Source organism: Abrus precatorius, unplaced genomic scaffold, assembly GCF_003935025.1.
Source record: "Abrus precatorius isolate BTA unplaced genomic scaffold, Abrus_2018 Scaffold11, whole genome shotgun sequence".
Taxonomy (NCBI): domain Eukaryota; kingdom Viridiplantae; phylum Streptophyta; class Magnoliopsida; order Fabales; family Fabaceae; genus Abrus; species Abrus precatorius.
Window position 1 is genome coordinate 29,395,565 of NW_020874303.1, and position 25,511 is coordinate 29,421,075.

Sequence of the window (25,511 nt, forward strand, 5' to 3'; positions counted from 1 at the left end):
ATTATACAAAATGGCAGTACGAGGGAAGATTATCTGTCAGTGTTTCTCTTAAAAGATCAACAATTTTGCATGTATGTCTTGTTCAAGAGATACTATATTTATATTAAATTTATGATGGTCCACGAAGGAGCTGTGTGATGAGTAGGTTAAGTCATGTAATAGGATTTCATAAATTCTATATACCCTTAGTCCGAAGGGCACATAAAAAGTTGAATTAGTATATGAATATACATGAAGGAGGATTTATTTGTCAGTGGTTAGAGTCCACTTATCTCCAACTTGTAATCTTACTTGATACAAAGCTATACAATAATACCTAATTTACAAAGCTCCGAGAGAAGGTTGAAGAGACTTGAGGATATTTGTTTTTTTATAGAACTACAAACCATTTAAACTGTGGAGAAAGCTTAAAGAGATATGGTGATTATTCATTTAAGAAATTGAGTCTACGATACACGTTTGACAAAAAAAAAGGTGCTGCATTTTCATTATATAAAAATCTTGACAAAAATCTATCAAAAAGTCTGATTTGGAAAAAAAAAAAAAACAATTGAAAAATGTCAATGAAGTATTCCTTCAATTGAAATTGAATACGTAATTCGAATTCTAATATTTAGGCTGTGTACGTACAAAGGTCTTCAAATCCCATGTACTCTTTGTTTGAAATTTTTGCGATCATATTTGCGATGCCCACACTACCTGCAATGGAAAGAAAAAAAAATGAGGCAATAAATCACTGCAAAAATCTGAGCTTGCAGCCACAAACAAATCAATGACACTTGCCTAGTGATATTGCACTAATAAAAATCGTGCCAGAAAGGATGAAAATGATCAGTGATGCTCTCCCTAATAAGGCAACCAGCTTCCTCACTACAAATTGCCCAACGATGGCCGCAACAGTGGATACGGCCACGAAGTAAAGAGCTACAAAGCAATCAGAAAGTGAATATTTGAATTGGTTTAAAGGCATTAAATTTTGTTACTTCCATTTCCCTTCATTCATACTTACTATAAGGAATAGGAAAACGCTTAAGAAGGTAATATTCCACCACTGACATTGATGCAGAAAATGTCATTGCAAAAGTGGCTGTAGCACTTGACACCTACATAGAAAATTCCCAGTCACAAATTCAATTAAAGGGGTCAACAGACTCAACACAAAAACTCAGTTAAGTTGTTCATTCGCCATTCTAGGCCTTGTATGAAAGGGTGAAAGGTACCTGTGGAGGGATTCCTAGCTCCAGGAAAAGGGGTCCCAAAATAAAACCTCCACCAAGACCAAGCAAGCCACCAACCATCCCAGCGGATATGCCACAGGCACAGCATAGAATTAACTGGTGCGCTCGCCACTGTGTTTGTTGATCTCCTTTGGATGATATCACTCTCTTACCTTTGTATAAAAGCACAGCTTGAGATGAAGTCACACCTAATGCCACAGGGATCTGAAAACAAGCCAAATATATATATATATATATATATATATCAATAGTATGGAAGTTGGAACCAAATGCAACTCTTATGTGCTACACTCTTGGCCATGCCGTCTAGGAGAGAAAAACATGCAAGATGATGAAATTTGATTTCCAAGGAAGTGTATTCATGGTACCTGTAATAGATTAAATACCCAATATTCCACTGAACAAGTTGTTGTGTGACTCTGTTTCAAAACAAAGGCAAAATTTCATCACCATTCTGTGTAGACATAAAGAAAGAAGAAAAATGGAAATTCTGAATTGAAACTGCTCATAAGATACCAACTTTTGCAATCTCTAAGACTAGTATAATGGCCCAGACAGTGAAAAGAATTCCAAGTGCCCCCCAACGAATATTCTCAAGAAGAGACCCCTGCATGGCAATGATAGATAAGTATCCATTCCCACAAAGAATAAAATTGTCATTATGATCAGTGAAAGTAGAAAGCTGCTACCTTGTCATGTCTCAATGTTTCTTTTTTTTTTGTGGGCACTGTATGATTGCTTCTGATTGGGCCTCCCGGTAGAGGCTCATATGCGGCTTCTTCTGTTGTCATTTCAGTGTCTAATTAGATTGGAAATGCACCATAGTTTTGGAAAGCGCAAGATTAACTAGTAATCAAGAAAACATTACAAAGCATAGAAATTTTGTAGACCACTTACCATTTAATTGTGACTGTCTAGCAGATTCCTGAAATCATAACGTGAGATGCATTAAAAGGAAGGGAAAAAAAAAAGAAGCAAATTTATAAGTACTCCAATATAAAAGATTTGTGAAAATTTACACACCTTCTTAATAATGGTTTCTTTTTTCCATGTCTCAACCCCTTTAAAGAATGCCTTGGTTGCAATTCCTGTTATATACATGCATACAAGCTACGTCAAATAATTGGTAGGGAAAGAAAAGAAAATAAGGAAATATGAACCTTTTAATAGTTCTTGCCTACGAAAATTATTAGTAGCAAGACTGTTATCATCCAATCAGCAAAAATAACATTGAAGGCAACTCCAATGCTGATTCCAAGCACCAGCGCTGGCTGGAAAAGAAGTGCTAAGTCATAGTCGATCACTGGCATGTCAAGTGTTGGGTGTTTTTGCTTCAAATTATAGAAAACTGTTGCTGCTGCTCCACCCGTAATCATACCTTTGATCAAACCAATAACACTCAGATTCCACACAAAATTTTCACACCAGCTACCTAATTAAAGCTGGCTTAATATTTAAATGAAATTAGTTATAGCTCATTAGTGAGAAGCAAACATCTTATTTTTAGAATTTGGCAATTTGGTGACAATCAAACTGTTAGAATTGTACTCGTGTATCTAACGCATAAGTTATAATTGATAGTTTTAAAGTAAATATAGATTTAGAAGCGCGAATTCAATCATATATAATGATATTGAGAAATAAAAGACATTGACTCATGCACACTCTTGCCCTGTGTGCAAAGGATATGATGACATGTACCTCTCGTTTTTTTGGGAAGAGAAAAAAAAAACCTCTTTTTCAATGATCATAAATAAATTTCTCTATTTTCAGAATGGATGATTCTAAATAAACATCCTTCTAAATAATTTTTTAATTATTAAATGAAAAATGTTGAGAATTTTTATATTTTCAAAATGTTAAATACATTTGTTTTTTATTTAATGTTTTTTTTTTTTTTATAAATGGTAGGATGATTATTAGGAAAATAATATAAGAAAACGTATTATTATTCAGAGAAAATATTTACATTTTAGTGTTTAAAAGTATTCAATAAAATTTATTGCACGAGTATAACGTGTAATTTCATATATACTGACCAATTTAAAAATTGAAAATAAAACTCTTATAGTTATATTCAAGACATTGGTTTGATCCTAACAACAACGTGGTTAACAACATAAAGCATATAAAGAATTCAATTTTTTTATTGTTTTAAAAATAAAAACAAAAGTATTTAATGTAGAAAATTAAATGTAACTCAATTAATATTTATAGAACACTCACTATCACAAGCCAGAATATTATTCTTAGAAATATCAATTGAAATAAAAGTGAATTTTATCTTTCTTTTTTTTTTTGCCATATAAATATTTAGGCTTTTTGTTTAAGAGTTTTAAACTTTGTTTAAGAGTTTAAAAGAGAAGAGATAAGAAGAATTTGACCGGAGAAGGAGGAAAGAAAAAGGAAAGAAAAATAAAATTAATTTTTTCTCTCTTTTGAATGTTTAATATTGAAAAGGAAAATAACTGAAAATTTATTTATATAAATAATATTGTTATATTTTATATCTTTTATTTATATTTTTTTATTTTTTCAAAAAATAAATATTTTCTTCTTCTAAAAATTAATAATTTTAAAATTAATATTTTTACTTTTATATATATATATATATTTAAAAATTCATTTAAAAAACTAACATTTTTAATAAAAAAAAAAAAGGTTAAAAATTCTAGTTGAGAATAAGATAAAATCCTACAGAAGGGGATAACTTAAAAAACTAAAGTTCAGAAAGTTTTGAAAAGTTAAAAAAAAAGTCAACCCATTTTCCTCCTAATTAAGCAACACAGATAAAGTTTAATCCTTCTTAAGGCCTCCCCTTCCCTTTTAAACAACACTCCACAGAAATAGCCGGTCATAAATTTTTAAAAGAATCGTAATGTTGTCAAGTTCTCTCTCTCTCTCTCTCGTGTCAACCAATGATGATAAGCACTTAAGCTCTGAACTCAAATTGCTTTATGTGGGTGTCATGGTGGGCCTTAAGAGAACAGGAATGTTTTGTCCATTCCATTTAACAAAAATACGAGCTCTTAGACTAAAATAAAAAGACAAAATACGAGCTTATGTAAGTGGTGATAGCTTGTACACCACTTATATTATATTTATAGTTCGAATTGTGTGATTTAAAAAACACAATTTTCCAATTTTCAACTTCTCCTTTTTAATGACAAATAAAAAAGGCAAAACATGATTTGAACCACTAGCTCATGTTTCGTCTAATCGAATAGACAAAACGAATGTAAAAACGAAAGTAAAAAAGACAAACTAAAACGTGTCATTTTGGAAAAAGTTAAAAGACTAAAGCGAGTTTGTTTTATATAAAATTCAATACCAAAGCGATTGAAATCTACAATCTAAGAAAATGAAATAATTATTTATTTATGTTGCATTTGTTGCTGTAGAAAGCTTTTAAAGCTTAAATTAAGTAATTAAAAAGTAAATTAATGAGCAGTCAAGACTTAAGATAAATAGATAATTTAGTTTTAGCCATATTACTCTTCCATTACTAATCAAAACTGTTTGAAAGTTTATAAAGATAAGTTAAGGATAAGGAAAATTTTAGGACACAAGTTAGTGTAGCAGGAAAAAGAAGTTGATGAACAAAATGTTAAATAAAAGAACTTTCAGCTCAGATAATGGTAAGATGGCAGATTATTGATTTTGTCAGTGATTTCTACTTCGTCGTACTGACCCCATACGCTTATACATTATCTCCTACGAAAATAGAATAGTGAAGAGGATAATTGAAAAAGAACAATTGGAGAGAAATATGCATCTTACACTTGGAGATTGCTGTTGCTGATTTTGGATCAAAGCCAATAATGAGAGAAAGCATGGTCACAAAAATACCACCCCCACCAACACCACCCACAGTTCCGAACGCAGATCCTAGAAATCCAATTATCGTCCCTGTTATAATTCTCCACCCAAATTCCATATCCTGTAAATCACCCACCATCATGCATAAATTATTTTTATTATTTAAACATTTATCCTATAATATTGTTGAATAAAATTGATAAAACGGAGAGAGAAGAGTTCTGGTTGAAGAAGATCTAAAAACACAGATAGTAGAAGTGGATGGCACTTACTGGCCAAATATGTTGGTATCCTGATCCAGAAGAGCGCCATAACAAGTTGATGACTTTAGCAAGATAACTAGTGTCGTTTGTCTCCGCGGTTGTGGGATATTTATCATTTTGATGAGCAGAAACAAAGGGTGAGATTAAAAGAAGAGTAATTGTGATAGATGTTGCAACTAATCCCACGTACCACTGTGCTGATCCATTCACAGCCATCATCATGTATATACCTCTAAACTCTGATGAAAATAATAAGGAAAAGGAACTGTGTGTACTAAAAAGAAAGTTGAATAAAGGCAAGGCTTTCGTGATGAAGAATGAATCAAGCACATATATAGTTGGAACGTTTTTTGTTTTCTAATTGAAAAGAATGAGGCTATGCTTAGTGCTCAGTGCTCTGCTCTGCTCTGCTCTGCTCTGCTCTGCTCTGACACAGGAAAGTGGGAAACAAAGTGCCACTATTTCTATTACTTTTTTAGCCTCTTTTCTGGCTACTCACTTCATGCCTACGTTTTTCGCCCTTCTCCACTTTCCTTTTTCTCAATTCAAGTATATCCTCCTATATATATATATATAATCGAAAATAAAAAATTATAAAAAAGTTTAAATACTTTTAATTCTTAATAATAACATCGTCCAGTCAAAAGTTTACGTAAGATAAAATAATGTTAAAGAAACTAAAAGAATGATAACAGAGTGTATTATTTTTTACTCTGAAGTTCATTTTTTTTATTGGGGTATAATTGTTTTAATAATTTACTGTCATGTATAAATACTAGGTTGATTTTAATTTATGTTCTTAACCGGTTTAGGTGTAAGTGTGTAATGCAAATGACAGTGTTAGTCAATAGGAAGTCTTTTACATTGAAGGGGGTTTGTTGACAGAAAAAAAAAAGCATTAAAAGTTGCTATGAATTTGGTTTGAAAAATAAAAATCATTACTTTATCCCCCCTACCCGACATATTACGAGGATATGTAATGATGACAAAGTGGAATGAGTTATTATTGGAGACTCTGGTTGAGATATTTCCGAAAGTGCTACAGTCCCTTTTTATTCTCTACGGGTGATTCCCCACTCATTAGCTTATTTTTCCCACTGCGTGTAGCAGCCATCTTTAGAGTGTGAAAAAATGCAGAGAAAAAACTGTAATATTTGGACAAATCTGAAGTTGAAGATGCAGCTTTTCAAAACCAAAATGGGAATTGGGAATATATGTACGTGTTTCTAGTTTGGTAGTTATATGGGATTTTCGACATGAAAGCTTGGAAGGCAATGTTCGAGTCCTTGCGATTTCATCGATTGTTTAAGAAAGTGAGACTCGGAACCAAATATGTAATGTTGCCAGAAAAATAAATAAATAACATGATAAAAAGATAAATGCAATAAAAATTAGTATAAAATATAAAAGTATGTTATTTTAATTATGGTTATAATGTCTCTTTCATTGGTAAAACAAAATGAATTATATTATTTATATAAATTTTATGCGTGTGTAAATAGTCGTGAATTGTTTCTTTCACGTAAAATTTAACAATAATAAGATTATATTCAAATCTTATGTTTGCTTTCTTGAAGTGATTTTATTATGAACATAAAAATTATCTTTTTTACACATTTTTGTGTATAACTAATTTCTTTTCATAAAAACAAAAAAAAGCAGAAGAGGTGGAAAGCGAGTGTGGACGGTGCAATCAATAAAATAAAGGACGCAGGAAAAAGAGAGAAAAGTATTTGAGGAGAAAGATGATTAAAAAAAATATTGTATAAAAAAATGAAAATATTAAAAGAGAATATAAGAAATTGGTTTAAATAAATTTAAAGTTTGATTAAACAAAAAATTAGACATTTAATTTTCAGGAAGACAATTACCCGAAAAGCACGAGCTGCTCGTTTCACTAAAATAAGAGTCAATAAAAGAAGGCATTGGGTTTGGGAGGGTAGTTGGTTTGTAATGTCACTTTTCCATCCCATTCCCATGTGCGTCTGTCCGTCCTCATTCGTCAAACTTGAATAATGCAAAGCAAAGAAAATATTATTAAAATATTAAATTTTAAGAAATTAGCGTTAATCATTTTTGAAATAATGCATCAGTAGTGCAACTTCATTGAATAACGTCAGCCAAGGATGTCCTAATATACTATCACTCTTTCATTTCTTACTGTTACTAGTGAGTAAATTTTATAATTTAAGAGAAAGATGTCAATAGAAAAAATCATATTTGTAACGAAAAGAAATCCAGAGAAAAAAAGTATTAAAAGTGTTAAGAAAATTATTTTTTAAGTTAGCTAAATACCATTTTTCGCCCTTTCTAAACAAAACCAACTTAGTTTATGTATTTTAATTGGTTTTTCCTTAAATATTGTTTTCATTTCATTAATATTTTGATTTATAGAAATATAGAGCCCTTGGCTGATAAGTGGAATTTGCAGGAGTAACAACCACAAAACAAAGAGATTTATGGATCTCACCCGTTTTTAAATATATATGTTTGAACTATTTTTAAAATTGTAAGAAACAGTTATCATGTAATAATTTTTTTATTAACTATCTCTTTTATATTATAAATTTGATTCTTCGGTCTCAAAGATGAAATAATTCTTACACATACTATTTTTTTCATGCGTAGTCATACATCTTATAAATTTTTGTATGAAAACAAATCAATAATTTTCCTACAACTAATTATCAAATATGAGGATATATATATATAATATTTTAATCAATATTTAATTTTTATTAACATCAATTATAACAAAATAGTGTGTAAAATGTTATTAAAAAGGAAAGTATTGATAACATTGAAAATATTAGTGTGACATTGCAATGGTGCAGGAACAAGACCAACTCTGCAACTCAGCAATATTATAAGAATGGAAACTGGTTCTTTTCTTAGATTTGCAGCAATGGATGTTGGATGTAAGTTAGTGGCTTGGGAGATATGATAAACATGACTGGAGCCTTCTTTTTGGCATAGCCATTGACATAATTTGGAAGGAAAGAAACAAGTTTGCTCTTGTGCAAAAGATCTTACCGATACGGTATGTTATGAAAAATCTTTGCAGAATGGTGACTGGGGGTTAAATGAATAATTAAGGAATATGGAACGGTCGACTCTGCTCAGTGGCAGAAGACTACCAAAAAAGTCCTCTTTTTAGTGCACCAGGAACACTGTAAGCATGTTCGGTTTTGCGTTTAAATGGTTATAGATACACACTTATTTCAATGCTATTAGATACAAGGCTTTAAATTCATATTCAACGTGTACCTAAATTAATAGTGATGGATCCCTAACTAGATCATCTGTAGCTTCTTGTAGGTCCATGATCACTGGGTTGCCAGTGTTATTGCATTTGCATGTATTGCTCGTCTTGCGGGCAGAATTTTGTTAAGCAAACGTGTCCCTAAATATTAATAATGATGGAACTTGGCAGCATGTTTTGAGCGAGGATGATTCAGTTGTAGATGGGTTAGCTACGCTGGGGCAAACTGTTCCTTGTTGCCTGCATGATTTTAATCTGATTATTTCTTGTGTTTCTTCTCAGTTCCTTTATGATTAATGTATACTATCAATGAGTGATTAAGTAGTTTGCTGCTGAGAAATGACCAACTTCGTCAATCGAGAAAAGAAAAAAGATTTTTAAATAAATTTTTAACCAAAAATCCATATAATTTGTTTTTATTGTGGCTCATCTTTCTGTTTTCAACCTAATTTAACAACATTACATAATGTTTCTCGGGGTTACCATGTCTGAATTCTGAAATTGACATTGATAACCAATTATTTACTTGCTAAATTTTATCATGTCTACTTGTCTACATAAATGTGCCCTGGTTGAAGTAAGGCCCACTCTTAAACAATTCCAAAATAGCAGAGATCAAACGATGTAGTGAGTCGAATTTCTCGCATTCGTTGAATGCTTTGCCATAAAATATCCATCTCTAACTGCAGTACAAAAAAACTAACACGTTTTCATTATGAACAGGTGGCGGAATCTAACCATCCTACTACTAGAATTTCCCAATACTTGCAAATTAACTACAGACAAATTTGAACAGGGTACTAATTTGCAATAGAAGAAACATCAGTCAGATCAATAAATCTTCTGTTTGACACAAGGCAAAGTCGGTCGATATTTAAGTAGTACGAACGATACAAACCTGAAATTTCTCTTAACGTACCTTAGTTTGGTGTTAATTCATTTATTTCAACGTACATCGGATGAAAAATTTTTAGGTCACACAACAACTTGAACATGGAACGAGTAAATTGCAGCTACTAACGAAAATAATAGAGAACTTCAGTTATTCAAGAACAGTGATAAAGAACCAAAATGATTTTGAGTTATCTTGAGTTTACAAGTGAACATTAAGACCCAAAACGGTGATATGCATCAATTGAACATGACGTCCAACAACATTCAAAAACTTAGGTTCTGCAAAGCAAATCCAAATAATAAGAAAAAATACTAGGATGGGGAAATTTTCATACTTCTGAAACAGAGCCTCTAAAAATGAAGGAATCAAGATACGTTACAACAACAGCGCTGTAAATTCACATCCTATGTTCTCCAAAGACTTAATTGGCACTCATATTCAAGGCTCTAATCAAATGAATATATCCAACAATTCCTCGTATTACGCTAACCAGTCATCATTATACACAGCCCAAAAACTTCCCTTGACTTTAGGCATATTAACAAGAGAATCATGTTCTTCCGCTACTCATTATCTATCTCGACCGTATATAGAAAAAAAATCAGGACATGTGAAATAAAAAATTTTGGTGCAATCATCGAATAATAAAGGTAGAAGCAAACCAGGTTACCCAACCTACCTTCCCATAACTAATTATAGATCTCTTGTTATCACTATCGCAAATTCCTGATACAAACCTAGAATAGTATAGCGGACAAGGGGGTGTCTATTCATCAATCAAAAACCAATTAAAACATAAACTGTAAATGCCAATCCAACTGAACAATCAAAAGGTCTTATATCTTGTTGAAATATAAAGCAACTACAAATTAAATGGGACCAAAAAACAATGAGACTATAACAACAAGTGTTCCACGATAGCTGCCCCAGCATAAAAAAAACAATCTAATCCTATAATTCGTACCCTTCCAAAGGCTTACGCAGTAGCAGCAGCTCCCTTCTTCCTAGGTGCAGCTTCAGTACCTATTGAAAATCCAACACAAAAAAAATTATATTAATAAAATGATGGCCAACAGTATTAAAAATCTGAGTAGGGTATGATACAATAGAAAATGTTAAAAATACCTTCTCTGAAACCGCTCTTGAATCGGCGAGGCACATTACGCAAGTACCTCATCCTACCGGTTCCGGTGGTCTTTCTGCGGATTGCCTTGACGCTCCAGTTATCTGACATCGTTAATCATTATCAAGGTAATTATATCAAACAAAAACACTAATTAGGAAGCAGAATGATCGATGGCTAAGGAAATAAGGAGTTACATTTCCTCTTGCGTGCGGCGGGGAAAGCACAGGCGGCGCAGCGACTCTTCTGAAGGTGGAAGCTGCGGCGGCCGCACCTCACACAGAGTGTGTGGGTCTTGTTCCTCCTCTTACCAAAGCTCCCTGTCCCCTTCCCCTGCGTTCCAATCACACACACTCGTCAAAATCACAACACCACCATGCACCCTCCAACATGGAGAACAAACATGGTATCGAATAACATACAAATAGAGAATGAGAAGTGGTAGTACCATTGAAGCAGATGCAAAACCCTAACGATGCAGCGAAGGAGCTATGTGGCTGAAGAAGACGTAGCGGCGTGGAGATTAGTATTTATATATGTTCCCTTCAGTTCAAAGAAAGGGGTTTAGGGTTACGAAGTTTAGGGGTACCAATGGAAATAAATCAGTTGACGGCTCTTCACTGGGCTTTTCAAAATGGTTTTCCGCTGTAACGACCTTCCTTGAAGCCCATTATACACTCAGGCCCCCAAAGGTCAATTTGAAATTGTTTTCGCCGCTGAAAATAATTAAAAACAATTGGAGCACCTTAGTAATTTATTGGGCTACTTCTAGAGAAAAAAACATAAAAACAATTAACAAGTTCTTTTGGAAATTATTTAAAAATATATAAATTAACATTAAAATATAAAAAAATCACAATTAATATTTTCCTTTCATACTTTTATAATTTTTAATAAATTATAACTAATAATAAAAAAAAAGTAAAATAGACTGTATTGCTAGCATTAGTCTGATTATATGATGCAGATTAATTTAGTGTGGGTGAGGTACATGGTACAGGCACCAAAGTAACGAAATTTGAATAGGTTTATGTCCCTTCTTTAATATTCCATATAGTTTGGGACAGAGGTGGGTGGAGGACTTGAACGCTGCCATGTGTCCGATAGTGACCTCCCAGTGTTAGTGTAGCAAATGAAATGCACCTCACCTTCTTATCTTCACTATACATGGGGACCATGCACCTCTTCCCCTCCGTCAATTCCATATAGTTTGGATTTGAAGCCATTTTGCATCGCAGCTACTAATTCTTCTCATTGTCCCATGGTGAATTTTTTGTTAAATATGGTGCATTGGAGGCGCTTTAAGTAATTACTATCAGTGTAGCTCCTAACACAAATTTGCTCTATAAAAGGTGACCTCCGAAAGAATCATTAAGGACTATATGATTTAGTGGTCCTAAGGTTTCAAATTTGGTTAACAAGAAGTAGGTACGCGAGTTTCTGTTATAATCTTTTAGCCACCCACCACCTTTAGCTTTGCATCTTAATCAATGCCTCTGCACTTTAAACAGCACGTAGTCAAAATCAATACAATATTTGTGATAATTTAGATTCTAAAGTCTATAAACTTGAACCCTTTTCTTCAATTATCTTTAACTCAAAGAGGAACAACCAATAGATCAGCGGGCAAATTGGGACCCTAAAGTTCTTTGGCCCTCAGATATGAAAATTATCAGATTATCATATGTTCACAAGCTTTGAGCTTTCATGCATAGAGAGACAGAAGGTCTGAAAGGGACAGAGAGCATGGGATGCCGTAGACAAAAAGGTAGAGTTGAATTGAAACCTAGACAGAGAAAACAGAACCCTTTAGAGCATAATTGTTTTTCTCTTTTGGCAACCTTGGGAATAGTTACCATCTGCACCTCTCTTTATATGCAAACCTGAATCAGGACAAAATTGTAGAACACACAAGAACTAGAGCAGATTAACACTGTGTCTGCTCTAGAAGACATTAGAAGAAAATCTTGCCTTTTCACGTTATAACCACAAATGCTGCTTAGAGAAACCATTCGCAAGACCAAACTTTTATTCCACAAGACCCTCCGAAACTTCAAGTCTTTAATCTTTGGAGGGTACCGCAAACTACCCAGATCTCTTTCCTTCAATCCATTCCTCGGTCGCAGTTGCAATGCAAGAACTTACACAAGCGATCAATTTTACAATGAGTTTTATGACATACTGCAGTCTGATCTGAACAGAATAAAGAGGACTGATGACAATAGCATGAGCAGGGTAAGAGTGCAAGCAATGGAACATGCTGCAAATGCTGAAAGCCTCACGGGATTTCCCAAGCAAAGTCCACAAAAGAGCATTCCTGAAGATGGAGCAGAAGAGAAGAAAAGCAAAGGGAACTCTCAAGTTGGAAAGAAGGAAATCTTGAATTCAAAAAGCATGAATGAGGGGGCTCATGATTTAGCACAAAAGATGAAGGAATTGGAGATGATGGATTCGAGTGATGTTGAGCACGTGCTAGACGTTGAAGAGGCACTCCACTACTATTCTCGCCTTACAAGTCCTGTTTATTTAGATATTGTGGACAAGTTTTTCACCGACATACACTCAGATTTCGCGGTTCCTCAGTCCTCAGTCAGAATCAAACGCTCAAAGTCAAAGGGAAGAATTGGATCTGTCAGGTTGTAGATAAGTTCATCTTAACGCAAAGAATGTTTTGTTGTATATGAAACATGTTTTGTTTCTCTATGTTGTGTCTCTCAGTTTTCATCTTCCAGTGTGCTGCTGAACGATTTGAGTTTGTTTGGTGTGAATTCCCGCAATTTACACCCTTCATTATTTTCTGGTTATTTCAATACAGGATTGAATCTATATTTTCCATTCCGCAATGTACACTCTGTTTGTCAATTTTCCCAATTTTGAAACTTTCTTTAAGAATACGGTTTCTTTCTCAAAGATGATTGGATCTTAACAGGATTTCAAATTTTGTTTCGATGTCACACAAATTCATTCAATCTGTAATGATTATTTAAATACAAAACATGAAAGAGTGATTCAGACGCTCTTGGATTCACATTGTTTTGTTGCCGAATCTTGGTTTATTCAGACGCTCCTGGGAAATGATCGATTTAACATTTTTTTTTTAATAAAAAATAGACAATCAAATCAAATTTCAAAATAAAATACATTGTAAAATTAAAGTCTATTTCCTAACTATACTCTTTCAAACGGAAAAATGCTGTGCACTGCTAAGAGTACACATCTATAAATATATCTTTAATATTTAGATTGTATTTTCTATATGCATGTATCTAAAAAGGATAAAAACCAAAAAAAGATTAAAAAAAAGTATATGAAATTACGTACAATATCAATTTTTAGTAATTTAAATAATAAAATCATTTTCAATGTATAGACATTTTATAAAAGTTTTCGAGTGTTAACAAGAATCTACATCATTATTAAGGTCATAATCTTCTGAATGGCCCATCTACAACAATGTTGTCATTTTCACCTCCTTAAGTCTGGTATTTTCCTTTAACAAAAAAAAAAAACCTGAAGTCTCGTCTTTCTTTGTTGAACAAAAAAAATCGTATTTTACTTAATCCGTGCCGCATTAATTCTTTCGCGCCACTGTAGTTACTAAATGATTCCTTTCATCATGAATTATAAACGTAACACGTTGGAAAAAGCAGAATATTTGGCGGCTCATTTCCACACACTAGTGGCTAATAACCATAATTTCATTGCGATAAAGGCTAAAGAGCTATAATTACATAGTCGCAGCAATACTTTTAGAATTGCAAACCACGATTTATTTACAACAGGTGGTGTCTATAACGTGAATTACAATTATATGAACTGAATCATTCACACACAGACAACCCATTGCAGAATAAGTAAGTTAGGAAACTACTCATCAAGAAAAAAGAACTACTCCATTGATAAATCAAACATCAGTTTTTTCGTACACCAAATATCCCAAAGACTTGAGTTATTAGATGAAAGCACATGAACAGTTTTATAATATATTTCTAACACATTCCCTCCACCCGAGTCTTTTGAGGTCGTTCACGAGCCTACATACAGGGGGCCCACCCACCTACCTACCATTGAAATTTAACTTTTTATAGTCATAGTCATAGTCTCGTTGAGGCTCTGATACTGTCATGAACCAAACATCCCAAAAAGTTTAAATAAGTGAAGACAATAAATGGTTTTTATATTAAATTTCTAACAAGAGAGCGCTTTATACATTGATACATTGCCTCGACAGAGGCAAGTAAAACCAATACATGTCTACATTCTTGGTCGGGTAAAGAAAAAAAAATGAAGACTCCAAACTCCAGTTTCTGATCCCGAGGAGAATAGCCAAGGCACAAAATAATAGATGAATCGACTATTATGAGTGTCACATCGTATCCCAGATCTCACATAATCTCCAGGCTGAATCACACAAATACACGATCTCAACCACAGGATTGAAACACTTTCACCAGCGAATCTGTTTTAAATGATATTAGTATCCAGTAGATGAAACCAAAACATTGTGCTCCTTTAAACGTTTCTGAAAATGAGCTAAACGGGTTTGCAGCTGCAGGATGCCAGCAGCCTTCTGAGAAAGAATGGCATTTAGTCTTGTTATATAATCATCCAGCTGATTCCCTGGTTGATCTGCTTCAACCAGGAGGTTCATCTCCTGCATTTCAAGTGCAGATAAAAGGAATAAACATTAGAAATGCACTTTGCACCGTTGCTTAGAAGGATGCAATCCAAGGGTAGTGTGAAGGAATCCATTTTTCTCTGTCCTAGGACATTTTAATTATTCCTAGAATCAATAATACTGAAACTGTGAGCAAGATTCAGTAGGAGAATCAACAAATTGAAGTTTGTGTGTATAGACTATCAATGTGCTTGATGACAATATGTGCACAATTATTGTTTCTGCTATCTATCAAAAGAATCTTTTAAGTACTCACCATTCTCATCAAATTCACTAATTAAGAGCCAACACTAAATATTAATAAAAATAATTACAAAAAGAACTTGCCATGTTTCAGGTGACTCGCTATCTATATTAAAACCACTACACAACTAGTCAAATAATTTGAAGGTTGAGGGATTGAGACACATGGCCTAGTTCCTTAAAAGAATAAATGAAATGACAGAATAATAATATAGAAAGTTTAAATACCTCTCTAACAATGTTCATGGTCTCTTCCACTTGGGTACGGTGAGCATTTACAAGGTCCTCTTCTTCCTGAAATAATGATGACATATGCTTTCAGTAAAGATGAGTCCTGGGTTTTTCACATAACCATTATCTCAGTAGCCGACACCTTACCTGTAAGAGGGCATTTAAATCATCCTCATTATGTGTGATTTGAGGATCAACTTTCGGGAGGTCCTTCCATTTGATCTGACCACTTTGTTTCTTCAATTTGTCATCAGTTGCAGCATATAACTCCATCTTTCCATTTTTCTTCAATGATGGTTTCACCTGCTCATAATACTCTTCAGGGGGGCTAAAATCATCCCCTTCATTCTCATCATTCCATGCATCAGTTGGGCGATCCTCATAGGCCAATCCAGTAACAGAAGACAAGGGAACGGCAGTTGATTCTTTAAGGTTGAAATTTGATGATAAAACATCTTTCTTTGAAGTGTTTCCTTTTGATAGGCTTTTTACCCTGGTTTGTAACAGTAAAACTATGAAATTTCTTTATCCTTTTGTGCACATCATTGGTTGCATTGTGTAGTGTGTTTGTATGATGCATGGTGTGGGTTGCTGGAAGGAGTAGGGGATACAGTTACAGAACTACATTTAACAGAAAATTCACCGTTACCTGTCTGCATATCTTAATGTGTTCAGTGTATGTTCGCATGAACCAGAGCTTGGTGATATGCATGATATCATAACAGTGCGGGAATTGCCAACAAATGAATCCCTCAAAACTTCAGTCAGTTTACTGCCTCTGAAAGGGATGTGTCCTTGGTCATTATCAAGAGCTCTTATGCATTCCTTTAGGGCAAGTAAGCTCTTATTGATTTCAGCACCTTCAATCCTGAATCATCATCATAAAATTGGAAACAAATGTCAAAGCCAAAAAAAATAAAACCATTAGACGACAATTGGAATGAATGAGGGATGCTTACTATTCATGATAGCATCCCAAATCTGAGATATCCTTAATAATAAAGCATATGGCTAAATTTGTAGTCCAGTCTAGTCTAATTTAGATTCCTAATTAATTTTCCCATTCGTAGGTGCTCTTTTAACTTGGGTAAGTAAAAATATAAATCCATCCTAAACAATTCAAGCTCAATCATACCTTGTCTGTTTGTCATTATCTGTAGTATCTGCTCCACGTTCGCTTCCAGCAAGATCTATGAAGGAGAGCTTGCCAACCAAACGAGGAGGTTTGGATTCATTGCCATCAATTGATCTCTTGATAGCAAGCTGAAGGATTGCATGTGACCGTGAAGATTCCTCGTTTGCACCCGTGGTGCCTGTACTTCTTGTGGAACTTCCTCTCTCAATCAGTTCTTTGATATTCTCCACATCTGATACACGGTACTCTTGCAAACCCACAATGCAAACTTGCTGCTTACCATCCTCTCTCATACAAAGTTTTCTGCAGCAATAAAACATTAAATCTCAAGAACAGAGAGTTTACAGATGCAAAGAAGAAGGAGTTTGACTTACTTTCGATCATTAAGGAGATCAAAGAGCTTCCCACCATATATTTCAAAGAAACTCACAAACAATTGAAATCCCTGATTCCTGTAAGTATGATGCATCAATCTAAGGATGTCCCTTGATGCTTTAAGTGGCAGTGGCTTCATTGTGTAAGTTTTTCCACTTCCTAGAAAAATATGACAATAGTATTTAGAAGTTCACTCATAGTTCAAATCATTGACATCTAGTTGGCATGAAATATTGGCAGTTCAGAATCTAAATTTATCTTTACAAGACTCAAGAATTCAGCTTTGACGCAAAACAATGTAAGCACCAATGAAAACATTTGGGAATATCAATCACAAATTCATGAGACACAAACTAAATGACAGGCAATAAATAAACCTATATCCTCACAGATCATGGTCGAAACTTAAACTCAAGAAAGTGCAAAGAAATATTGCAATGTTTCAAAGAGATATATGATATGAAGTGGAAATATTACATATCAAATAGGCATAAAATCAGAATTTGTCTTCAGGCAAGTTGTAATAGCCACAAAATCAAACTTCAGAGATTGCTATCACAGTATCACCTGTTTGCCCATATGCAAAGCAAGTTGCCTTAGTGCGTTCAAAGATTATTGGAACTATGGGCTCTACCGTTTCACGATACACCTAAAGATTTTTTTTAAAAAAAAAGTTACATAAGTAAGGATTCATCACATATGTTGTCAAGCATTCTTTTTATCTGAACATGTAAGTACATTATAGTTACCTCATCATTTGTAACCTCTTCATTCAAAACAGCATCAAAAACAAATTCATGCTTCTCTACATACTGAGTTAGATCGACCTGTAAAGCATATAATTTTGAATACAAAATGTCTATTAGATTATCATACCTTAAGAGCTGACAAGTGATGAAATTAGTGGCTAAGAGTACAGACAATTACACTCAACATATTATAGGATCACTTGTCTTTTTCTCTTTTGATTCTGTACATATTATCTATATTGCTTTCAGGTCACTCATCTCAGATTCACCAAGAGAAAAATTTGGAGATATCAGTTACATAGCCAGCACCACCCTTGATTTTTTTGTTAATGAGTAAATTTCAGCAAATTCAGCTTTTATTCTCAAACCAAAGGATAGTTATACTGCATTGGAAGTAGGAACCATTGATTGCAGCTGCCTCTTAAACTTACCTTTAATTTAGTTTCATGAACTGTTAAAGAATTGGAATATGTTTCTATAATGTCTTCCTCATTCTTTGTTAATTCCTTCTTGTTCATTGGTCTCTTACGAACCTGCATTAAAAAGTAGCAAGACAATATTATAACAAAACTAAAAAGCAATGCTGTCCACAATTAGACAAGATTTAACATCCATTTTTAGAAAATACAATTCAAATTTACTCATAGTCAGCAAAAGCATTTTAAATAAAACATGAATGGCAAATAGAGATATGCAAAAGAACATACCACAACTTTAATCTTTGCCACAGTATTAGATTTCTCTTTGTCTGCAGGAAAACTTTTCAATATGTTTTCAGGAGCACGAGCTCTGCCAGTCTGTTTGCTCAACATGTAAGGTTCAGAGTCATCAAAGCTTCTACCCCGGCCAGGTTGAAACAGAGCATTGGCATCATATGCATTGGAGGCTGGCATCTAACAGGATAGACGAAATTAGAAGAAAATTTAAGCTACCTTTTCACGTGCATCTACTTACAAAGACAAAAGAAGAGATCAGCCATCCTAGTTAAAAACAGATCAGCTTAGGATTTTATGCACATATATGATCAACTTGAAAATGCAATTATCATCGCATACAGGTAAAGAAATCAACAATAATATCTAAATTGAGGAAAGGCTTTTAATCCTCGGATGAAATATAATATGCAAAGGAATGAATAAATTAAAAACACAAAGTCCAAACGCATGTTCAAATTTAGAGCTTAGGATCTGTTGAGGCTGATGTAACGATTTTCCACTAGGACTAAACATCAACTCAAATTATGAATACTTCCAAAGGCTAGACGGTCAACGAAACAGAAATTTTTTATAGCCGTGACCTTTCAAAAGATACAATGTGACCGTTATTCACAGGATGAAAAGATACTTTTAGAACAACAAAGCTCGGAAATCAAATGGAAGCTCATCTGTCATAGAAAATAATAACCTCGGGAAGAAGCTCAGTGTCGAATGAATGCAGATCCAACAAGCCGGGGCTGAAATCGCCGGGCGAATCTTCACCATTTTTTTTCTGCGTCGAGGCACGGTAACCGCCGGGAGGCGTGGATGGCTCCACGTAATACTCAGTTCCTCCATTGAAGCCCCTCTGCGGCGCATTCCTGTACATTCTTCCTCCCTGCGCTCCACCGCCACCGCCGTACATGTTATAGTCCTGCTCACATTTCAAACACGAAGAATCTCATCAAATCGGATCAAAATTCGTATGCACAACAGTGGATGACAGGACTACAATCGGAGAAGGGAAAGGAGAGAAGATATTGAGATCAGAGATTAAGAAGAGAACCTGAAGCGGAGGAATGGGATTGGCGGATGATTGGAGATGTTGAAGGCCAGCCGACTGGAGCCATCTGTTGCCGTTGGAGGAGCCGTCGAGAAAGTTGTCGGAGTGCTGGCGCTGGTGGTGCACCCCCGTGGCACCAGATCTCAGCCCCTGTCTCCCTGCACCGTTCATCTTCCCGTGCCGTGCGATCAGATCGGAAACGGAAGAGAGTGAGAAAGCTGATGAAGTAGAATGGAGTGAAACCGAAGATATAGGAATAAGAAGGAACGAATAGATACGATACAAACGACAGCAAGAGTAGTGTAATGTAATGTAATGTAATGAAGGAAGGCTTTGAAATTTTTTGAAGAGCGTCTCTGCCTGGCACGTGCGACACTCTTCAACTAGGGAAACGACGACGTAGTATCGGGGGTTAGGGTAGGCCCTGTGGTTTTTTGAACTTGTCCCGTCCCACATGGGTGGGGACCACCGCTGCCTTTTGTCTATTTATCGTGGCGCGCTTGGCTTCACATTCAAAAATTCTCAGAGCTTTTAAAATGTCGTGCCACCTGGCGTCCATTCTGGGTTGGGTTTGCAATGTGATGGCAACGTAAACATAACAATTTGCGGCGCGGCACCGTGCTTGTGTTTGGGCCCACGGGCCCAGCGTTTACGGCCCTCTCTCCTTCTTTTGGTGCCGGACGCTCGTTGCTTTTTTTCTCTGTTTTTATTTATAATTTTAAAGCAAAAAGCTCCCTCAAGTGGAGGAGGTTAGGGAGATGTGCTTTGCGTTAGATGAATCTGCAATGCATCATTTTTCATGGATGATTGGGCTCACTAGAGTTAAGCCCATTGAAAAGGCCCAATATTCTGAAGCCCCAAGTTCGTTGACCAAGAAGTGGGGGAGGGGGGAACAGATGGATAAATTAGAGAACTGACATTATTTACAAAAACGTTCATAACAAAAGCTCAGCATAATTTCATACTAAAGTGAGTCCTAAAGTTGCTCAGTCAATTGAACCTAATCGGCAAGAATTTGTCCATCACACAGGTTTAATATACATAAGTAAATACATTATTATTTTTTATTTGCCTAGGATACGTTTTATTGAATAGTCGAAGTTATTTATTAACCTCTTTCATTTCAACAAAAGTGTTTTAGAAAGGGAAAAAAGTTTAGATAAAATTTAAATAATTTTATAATATGTGAGATTCAATTTTATATGGAGATAATTTTGATATTTTAATTAATGAATTTTTAGTGAAAAAAACTTGATAAAGACTAATTTATATGATTTAAAAAAATTAATTAATTTTAAAAAAGTTATAAATCAAAATCAAACATAATTTAAATTAAAGGTAGAAAAAATACAATCAAGTAACGATATTGATTATCAAATATGAGACATGAAATTCATTCCACTGTTTGATAATAAAATATGAGAGATGGTATTGATTATGAATAGCTGAGATGTGGTATCCCATTATCATGTCTACCTCAAAACAATCGTTTCCTACGTTTGGATGCTTGAGTTGTGAAACAGACACCTTAAAGAGATCTCATAAGCAGAAAATACAGCACCGTTGACGACAAACGCTCTAGCAACCGCAGTTCCTAAACCCCTCCACAGCACGACGTATCCATCCTCTTGAACGCTCTTTTGAAGGCAATCCAAAATGCCCTTGTATTTCAGCGAAGTGCATGATGTCTGAGCTTGCATTCTTGTCTTTATAACGTCTAAAGGGTAGCTAAAAACCCAACTCACTACCCCTGCTAATCCTCCCGCCATTAGCATAGTATTCAAACTCTCTTGACTACTTTTTCTGCAACCTGGGTGAAGTATCTGTTGGGGAAAACCAAACACAAGAACACAATTATCTAAAGTGAGCAGCGGAAACAATTCCCCAAACTTGCAAGAACCTGTGAGGAGTAACAACAATAACAAATGGCAGCAACAAACACAAGGACACAGAGAATTATTTACGTGGGAAAACCCTCTCAATGTGAGAAGTAAAAACCCACGGGCTCAAGCCAGTCAATCAAGCTCCACTATAATCAAATGAGGTTACAAGAGAGTCTCAAAATACTGCACAAATTCGTGCAAACAACCAGCTAATACAACCAAGCAATAAAGCCTAACCAAAGAGAGAAAATCTCACAAAATAGAGCTGCTGTTCATACACGATTTCTCTCAGCCAAAACCTCTAATCGACGATCCCAGCGGTCAGAATGAAGAAATATACGTCTGGGAACTAATGTCAAAGTTTCAGCTCAATCCAACGGTTAACTAAGGAGAAATAACAATTTCTCAGCAGCTGGTCTGTGCAGAGTCACCAAAAACAGGGCTTCTGTGCGAAGACAGTATCTCCAACTTCAGACCTCTAATTGACAATCCGAACGGTCAGAACAAAGAGCACCGTGTTACGAATCTGTTGTAAAATTTTCAGCCCGATCCAACGGTGAACTAATTGGATATCAGAAAAATGAAGCAGCTGGTCTGGAGCTTCTTTTCTTCCCTCACTTCCCTTCTCTCTTTTTGATGCCTCTCACCGAAAATGCTCACACTAGGCTGCGAAAATGGACTTCCCTCACCCACTCTACTGACTTCTCACTCCCCTCAATTAAGTGTGTAGAAAATGAGCTTAAAAATTTAGACTTTTGGACACATAGTTGGGAGTCCAACCCAACAGTATCTTCCTCATGTATTCGTATGTCCAGAAGTAGAGGCCATGCGCAGGTGCATCTCTGAGCATAGTGATGCCAAGTCCTCGATAGATGCCACGAAGCCCCTCCCTTTTCCAAATGCTCTTTGCCACCCTTACAGGGCCTTTTTGGGTTTCTGTTAATTGGCCCATATTTTGCAGCTGAAGACGAATTTTGACCAACTCAACGGGGGAGAGTAACGTACTCTGTAACCCTCCCCCACACAAAATCCTCCTAAAGCCACACCCTTGAAGGAAGGAGGCTCATTAATAGACGCAGACAGGCTAAATGCCCTTGAGAGAACTGCATAAATTTGGAAAACCATAGCGTTCTGCACCCAAAACAAATAAAATCATCACTTCTCTTGTAGTCAGTCACATTTTACCAAGGATTTTATTTTTCGTTTTTTGTGTAAAATTAAATAACTCCGTTTAATATAATTTTGTTAGTAAAAATTTTATTTTATTTTTAACGTATTGTCTTAACTTTATTAATTTATTTAAGATAGAACTATTTACCTCGTAAAATAACTTAGACAAATCCTTTAAATTGATTAATCAAGATGACTAAAAGACATTGTAGATCGTCCTTACTATTCTCACAATAAGCATTAAAAATAATATGTACAAAATATTTAATTTTTATTTAATAATGTTAAATTTTATAAATATAAAAAACAAAGATTTTAAAATAGTTTAAACAAAATAAAACTTTACGTACTTAAGCCAACCGTTTACACGGGAATGCAGTAGACCAATTTTATGGACTCCCTATTATTTGTTATTTCTTCAAAATTTTCATAGCCACGAATGGCACATGACCATTTTTAATGTTTGTAACAACTAAAGTAGAATAAAAATAAAAGAGAAAAAAGTTAAAAAAATAATGTGATACGATTAAAAATAAAATGAAAATATTAATTAATATTATTAAAATGTTAAAAAATTTAGAATTATTTGTGTGTGGGAGGTACATAAGAATAAGAGCAATATGTTTGAACTACGTAACTTAAAGCTTGAAAAACAAAATTTATAATATTTTATTTTTTCAAATTATCGTTACGTAATTGCAAGTTCTGTGCTCGTTTTCCTGCACCGACCTTGGCAAAAGAGACGCATATACACGACGGCCCACGTGGAAATGACAGTTGAGTCAACTTCAAAATGGAAAACGTTTCGAATTGCGATAAAGAAAAATGATTGTTTGCCATTTAAGTTTGAAATAAGCAGTAGATAGAAACAAGGATAAAAAAGGAAAAACAAAATACATAATATATTATATAATAAAAAATAGATTTGGGAATTTGAGTATAAAAATAATAAAATAAATGCTGTCGTTAGAACACTAACTTACGAATTTTTTGTAAATTAAATTAATTTTCTATAATTATTTTTAATAATTTAAGATATAAGCGCTAATCAACTAACATGGACAAATTCTAACAAATATAATTTAGAAAAAATATTTAATAAAAATGTTTATTTTGCTAAAAAATATATAATATTTATTAATTTTTAAATAAATAAAAATACTTAATGAAACATGTTAAACATTTCTTAACCCACATACTTATCTCGCTTTTATTAAAGTTTCTATACACCAAAGAAAGGAACCTGAATAAATGATTTTGCTAATTATTGCCTCTACTCATAAATTTATGTCTGCATTAATTAAGACAAGAAACTCATAAATTAAAAAATATGATTAACAATTTTACTATATTTTTAAAAATTTCTTATTACGTTTTTTTTTTTCTATTTTACGTTATCTCTCCTCGATAATAAAGCATTTAACACTGTTTGGAAAGGAGCATAATGACATAATTTAAAAAGATATAATAAATATTATCTTAGACTCATGAGAAAATAAATAAAAAACAATCATTAAATTTATTGACAAATATAAGTAGAAAAAGCATTATCATTCAAATAAAGGATAAGGAATTAATTTGAAATTTTTACAACTGAAATATATGAATGACATTAAATATTGTAAACTTTCATTTGAATTTTTTATTATTTTTAGCACAACAGATAATAAAATTGTTAAAAACTAAAAGAAAAAAGAAAAAAAGAATGGCGATTGGGGCAGTGAGGTGGCTTGAAAGATTGTACATGAAATCTAGAGTGATCTAATGAGTTGAATTATTGAAGCGGAGAAGACACACCCCCATCATCCATGTGAGTTACACCCAAACATGTCTGCACTTAAACAAAGTGAAAATGCAGTTAATTAAAAAAGACCTGAAAAGTGACGGAAGCCAAAGGTGCAGCCATGCCACGGTAGAGAGAAGCTGGTCCTTCCTTGGCCACGACATGTCTAAGGATGTTGAATGCAGAAACATTGTTGGAGTTCTGTTGCATGACACGAAGGGTGTCTAATGGATAACCAGAGATTATACCAGCAGTTCCTCCTATGCCTCCAGCCACAAACTCTCTACCCGTGCTGCTCCCAACAGATTCTCCCCAAAAATCCATTCCCATGAAAGCCACGCGAACAACTGTTTGGAATTGAATCCTTACCCGATCAAACTGGGAAAAAGGAGGAAACCAAAACACACACGCAGAGCCTTTACAATTATCTTATTATATAGTCCCGATTGGTGGGAGGCTTCATCAGCAAACAAAGAAAATGACTAATCAATGACACGTCGCAGCGTCGTCAAGGACCATAAATGTAATTTCACTCATTTATTTGCCAAAATAAAGAGAAAAATAAATTATATATAAAAGTCATTTTTTAGTTTTACAATAACATTATCTATTATTTTTATATCTTGTACGTTTAAAAAATAAAAGTAACTATTCGCATTTTTCATCTTTGTTTTGGGGTAACTGGTCTTGGGATCACGTTTCTCAAACAACATGTTACTCTTTCTGGTTTTTTATTTAATGTTTAAGGTTTTACACAACAATTAAGAAAATGTTTAGTATTCTAAATTTTATGAAAAAATATTACTTAATTCGATTATATTCATTAATATCTCATTTATTTACTATCCTCCACCAAATACACATTGTTTATCAAGGATGAAATTATAAAAAATAGTTGTTCATTAA

The 25,511-nt window shown here is 34.1% G+C and overlaps 4 protein-coding genes and 1 pseudogene across 5 annotated transcripts; 1 reads left to right on the forward strand and 4 right to left on the reverse strand.

Moving 5' to 3' along the window:
• Positions 1-269: 269 nt before the first annotated feature.
• Positions 270-5,729, reverse strand: LOC113856552 (sulfite exporter TauE/SafE family protein 3-like). Of its 2 annotated transcripts, none has more exons than XM_027488409.1 (12): positions 5,330-5,729; positions 5,019-5,178; positions 2,416-2,616; positions 2,262-2,326; positions 2,136-2,163; positions 1,928-2,019; positions 1,759-1,845; positions 1,607-1,657; positions 1,221-1,442; positions 1,010-1,103; positions 784-924; positions 270-699 (listed from the first exon to the last, which is right to left on the reverse strand). In XM_027488409.1, the coding sequence occupies exons 1-12, from the start codon at positions 5,540-5,542 to the stop codon at positions 614-616; spliced, it is 1,440 nt and encodes a 479-aa protein (XP_027344210.1). In that variant the 5' UTR covers positions 5,543-5,729; the 3' UTR covers positions 270-613. The 2 variants fall into 2 exon arrangements, with proteins under 2 accessions (XP_027344210.1, XP_027344211.1); XM_027488410.1 differs by having other exon boundaries at positions 479-699; positions 1,759-1,846; positions 1,944-2,019.
• A 4,521-nt stretch (positions 5,730-10,250) lies between these two features.
• LOC113856555 (60S ribosomal protein L37-3) lies at positions 10,251-11,185 on the reverse strand. Its single transcript, XM_027488414.1, has 4 exons — positions 11,049-11,185; positions 10,798-10,933; positions 10,603-10,704; positions 10,251-10,500 (listed from the first exon to the last, which is right to left on the reverse strand). Exons 1-4 carry the CDS (start codon positions 11,049-11,051, stop codon positions 10,454-10,456), a joined length of 288 nt encoding a protein of 95 aa, XP_027344215.1. The 5' UTR covers positions 11,052-11,185; the 3' UTR covers positions 10,251-10,453.
• A 465-nt stretch (positions 11,186-11,650) lies between these two features.
• On the forward strand, positions 11,651-14,864 carry LOC113856554. The gene has a single exon (XM_027488412.1). The coding sequence runs from the start codon at positions 12,593-12,595 to the stop codon at positions 13,241-13,243; it is 651 nt and encodes a 216-aa protein (XP_027344213.1). The 5' UTR covers positions 11,651-12,592; the 3' UTR covers positions 13,244-14,864.
• LOC113856550 (kinesin-like protein KIN-13B) lies at positions 14,354-19,940 on the reverse strand. Its single transcript, XM_027488406.1, has 12 exons — positions 19,773-19,940; positions 19,416-19,640; positions 18,719-18,904; positions 18,443-18,544; positions 18,012-18,089; positions 17,830-17,911; positions 17,262-17,421; positions 16,888-17,190; positions 16,402-16,620; positions 15,900-16,245; positions 15,750-15,815; positions 14,354-15,254 (listed from the first exon to the last, which is right to left on the reverse strand). Exons 1-12 carry the CDS (start codon positions 19,938-19,940, stop codon positions 15,075-15,077), a joined length of 2,115 nt encoding a protein of 704 aa, XP_027344207.1. The 3' UTR covers positions 14,354-15,074.
• A 1,322-nt stretch (positions 19,941-21,262) lies between these two features.
• LOC113856014 lies at positions 21,263-24,929 on the reverse strand (annotated as a pseudogene).
• Between the last annotated feature and the right edge of the window lie 582 nt (positions 24,930-25,511).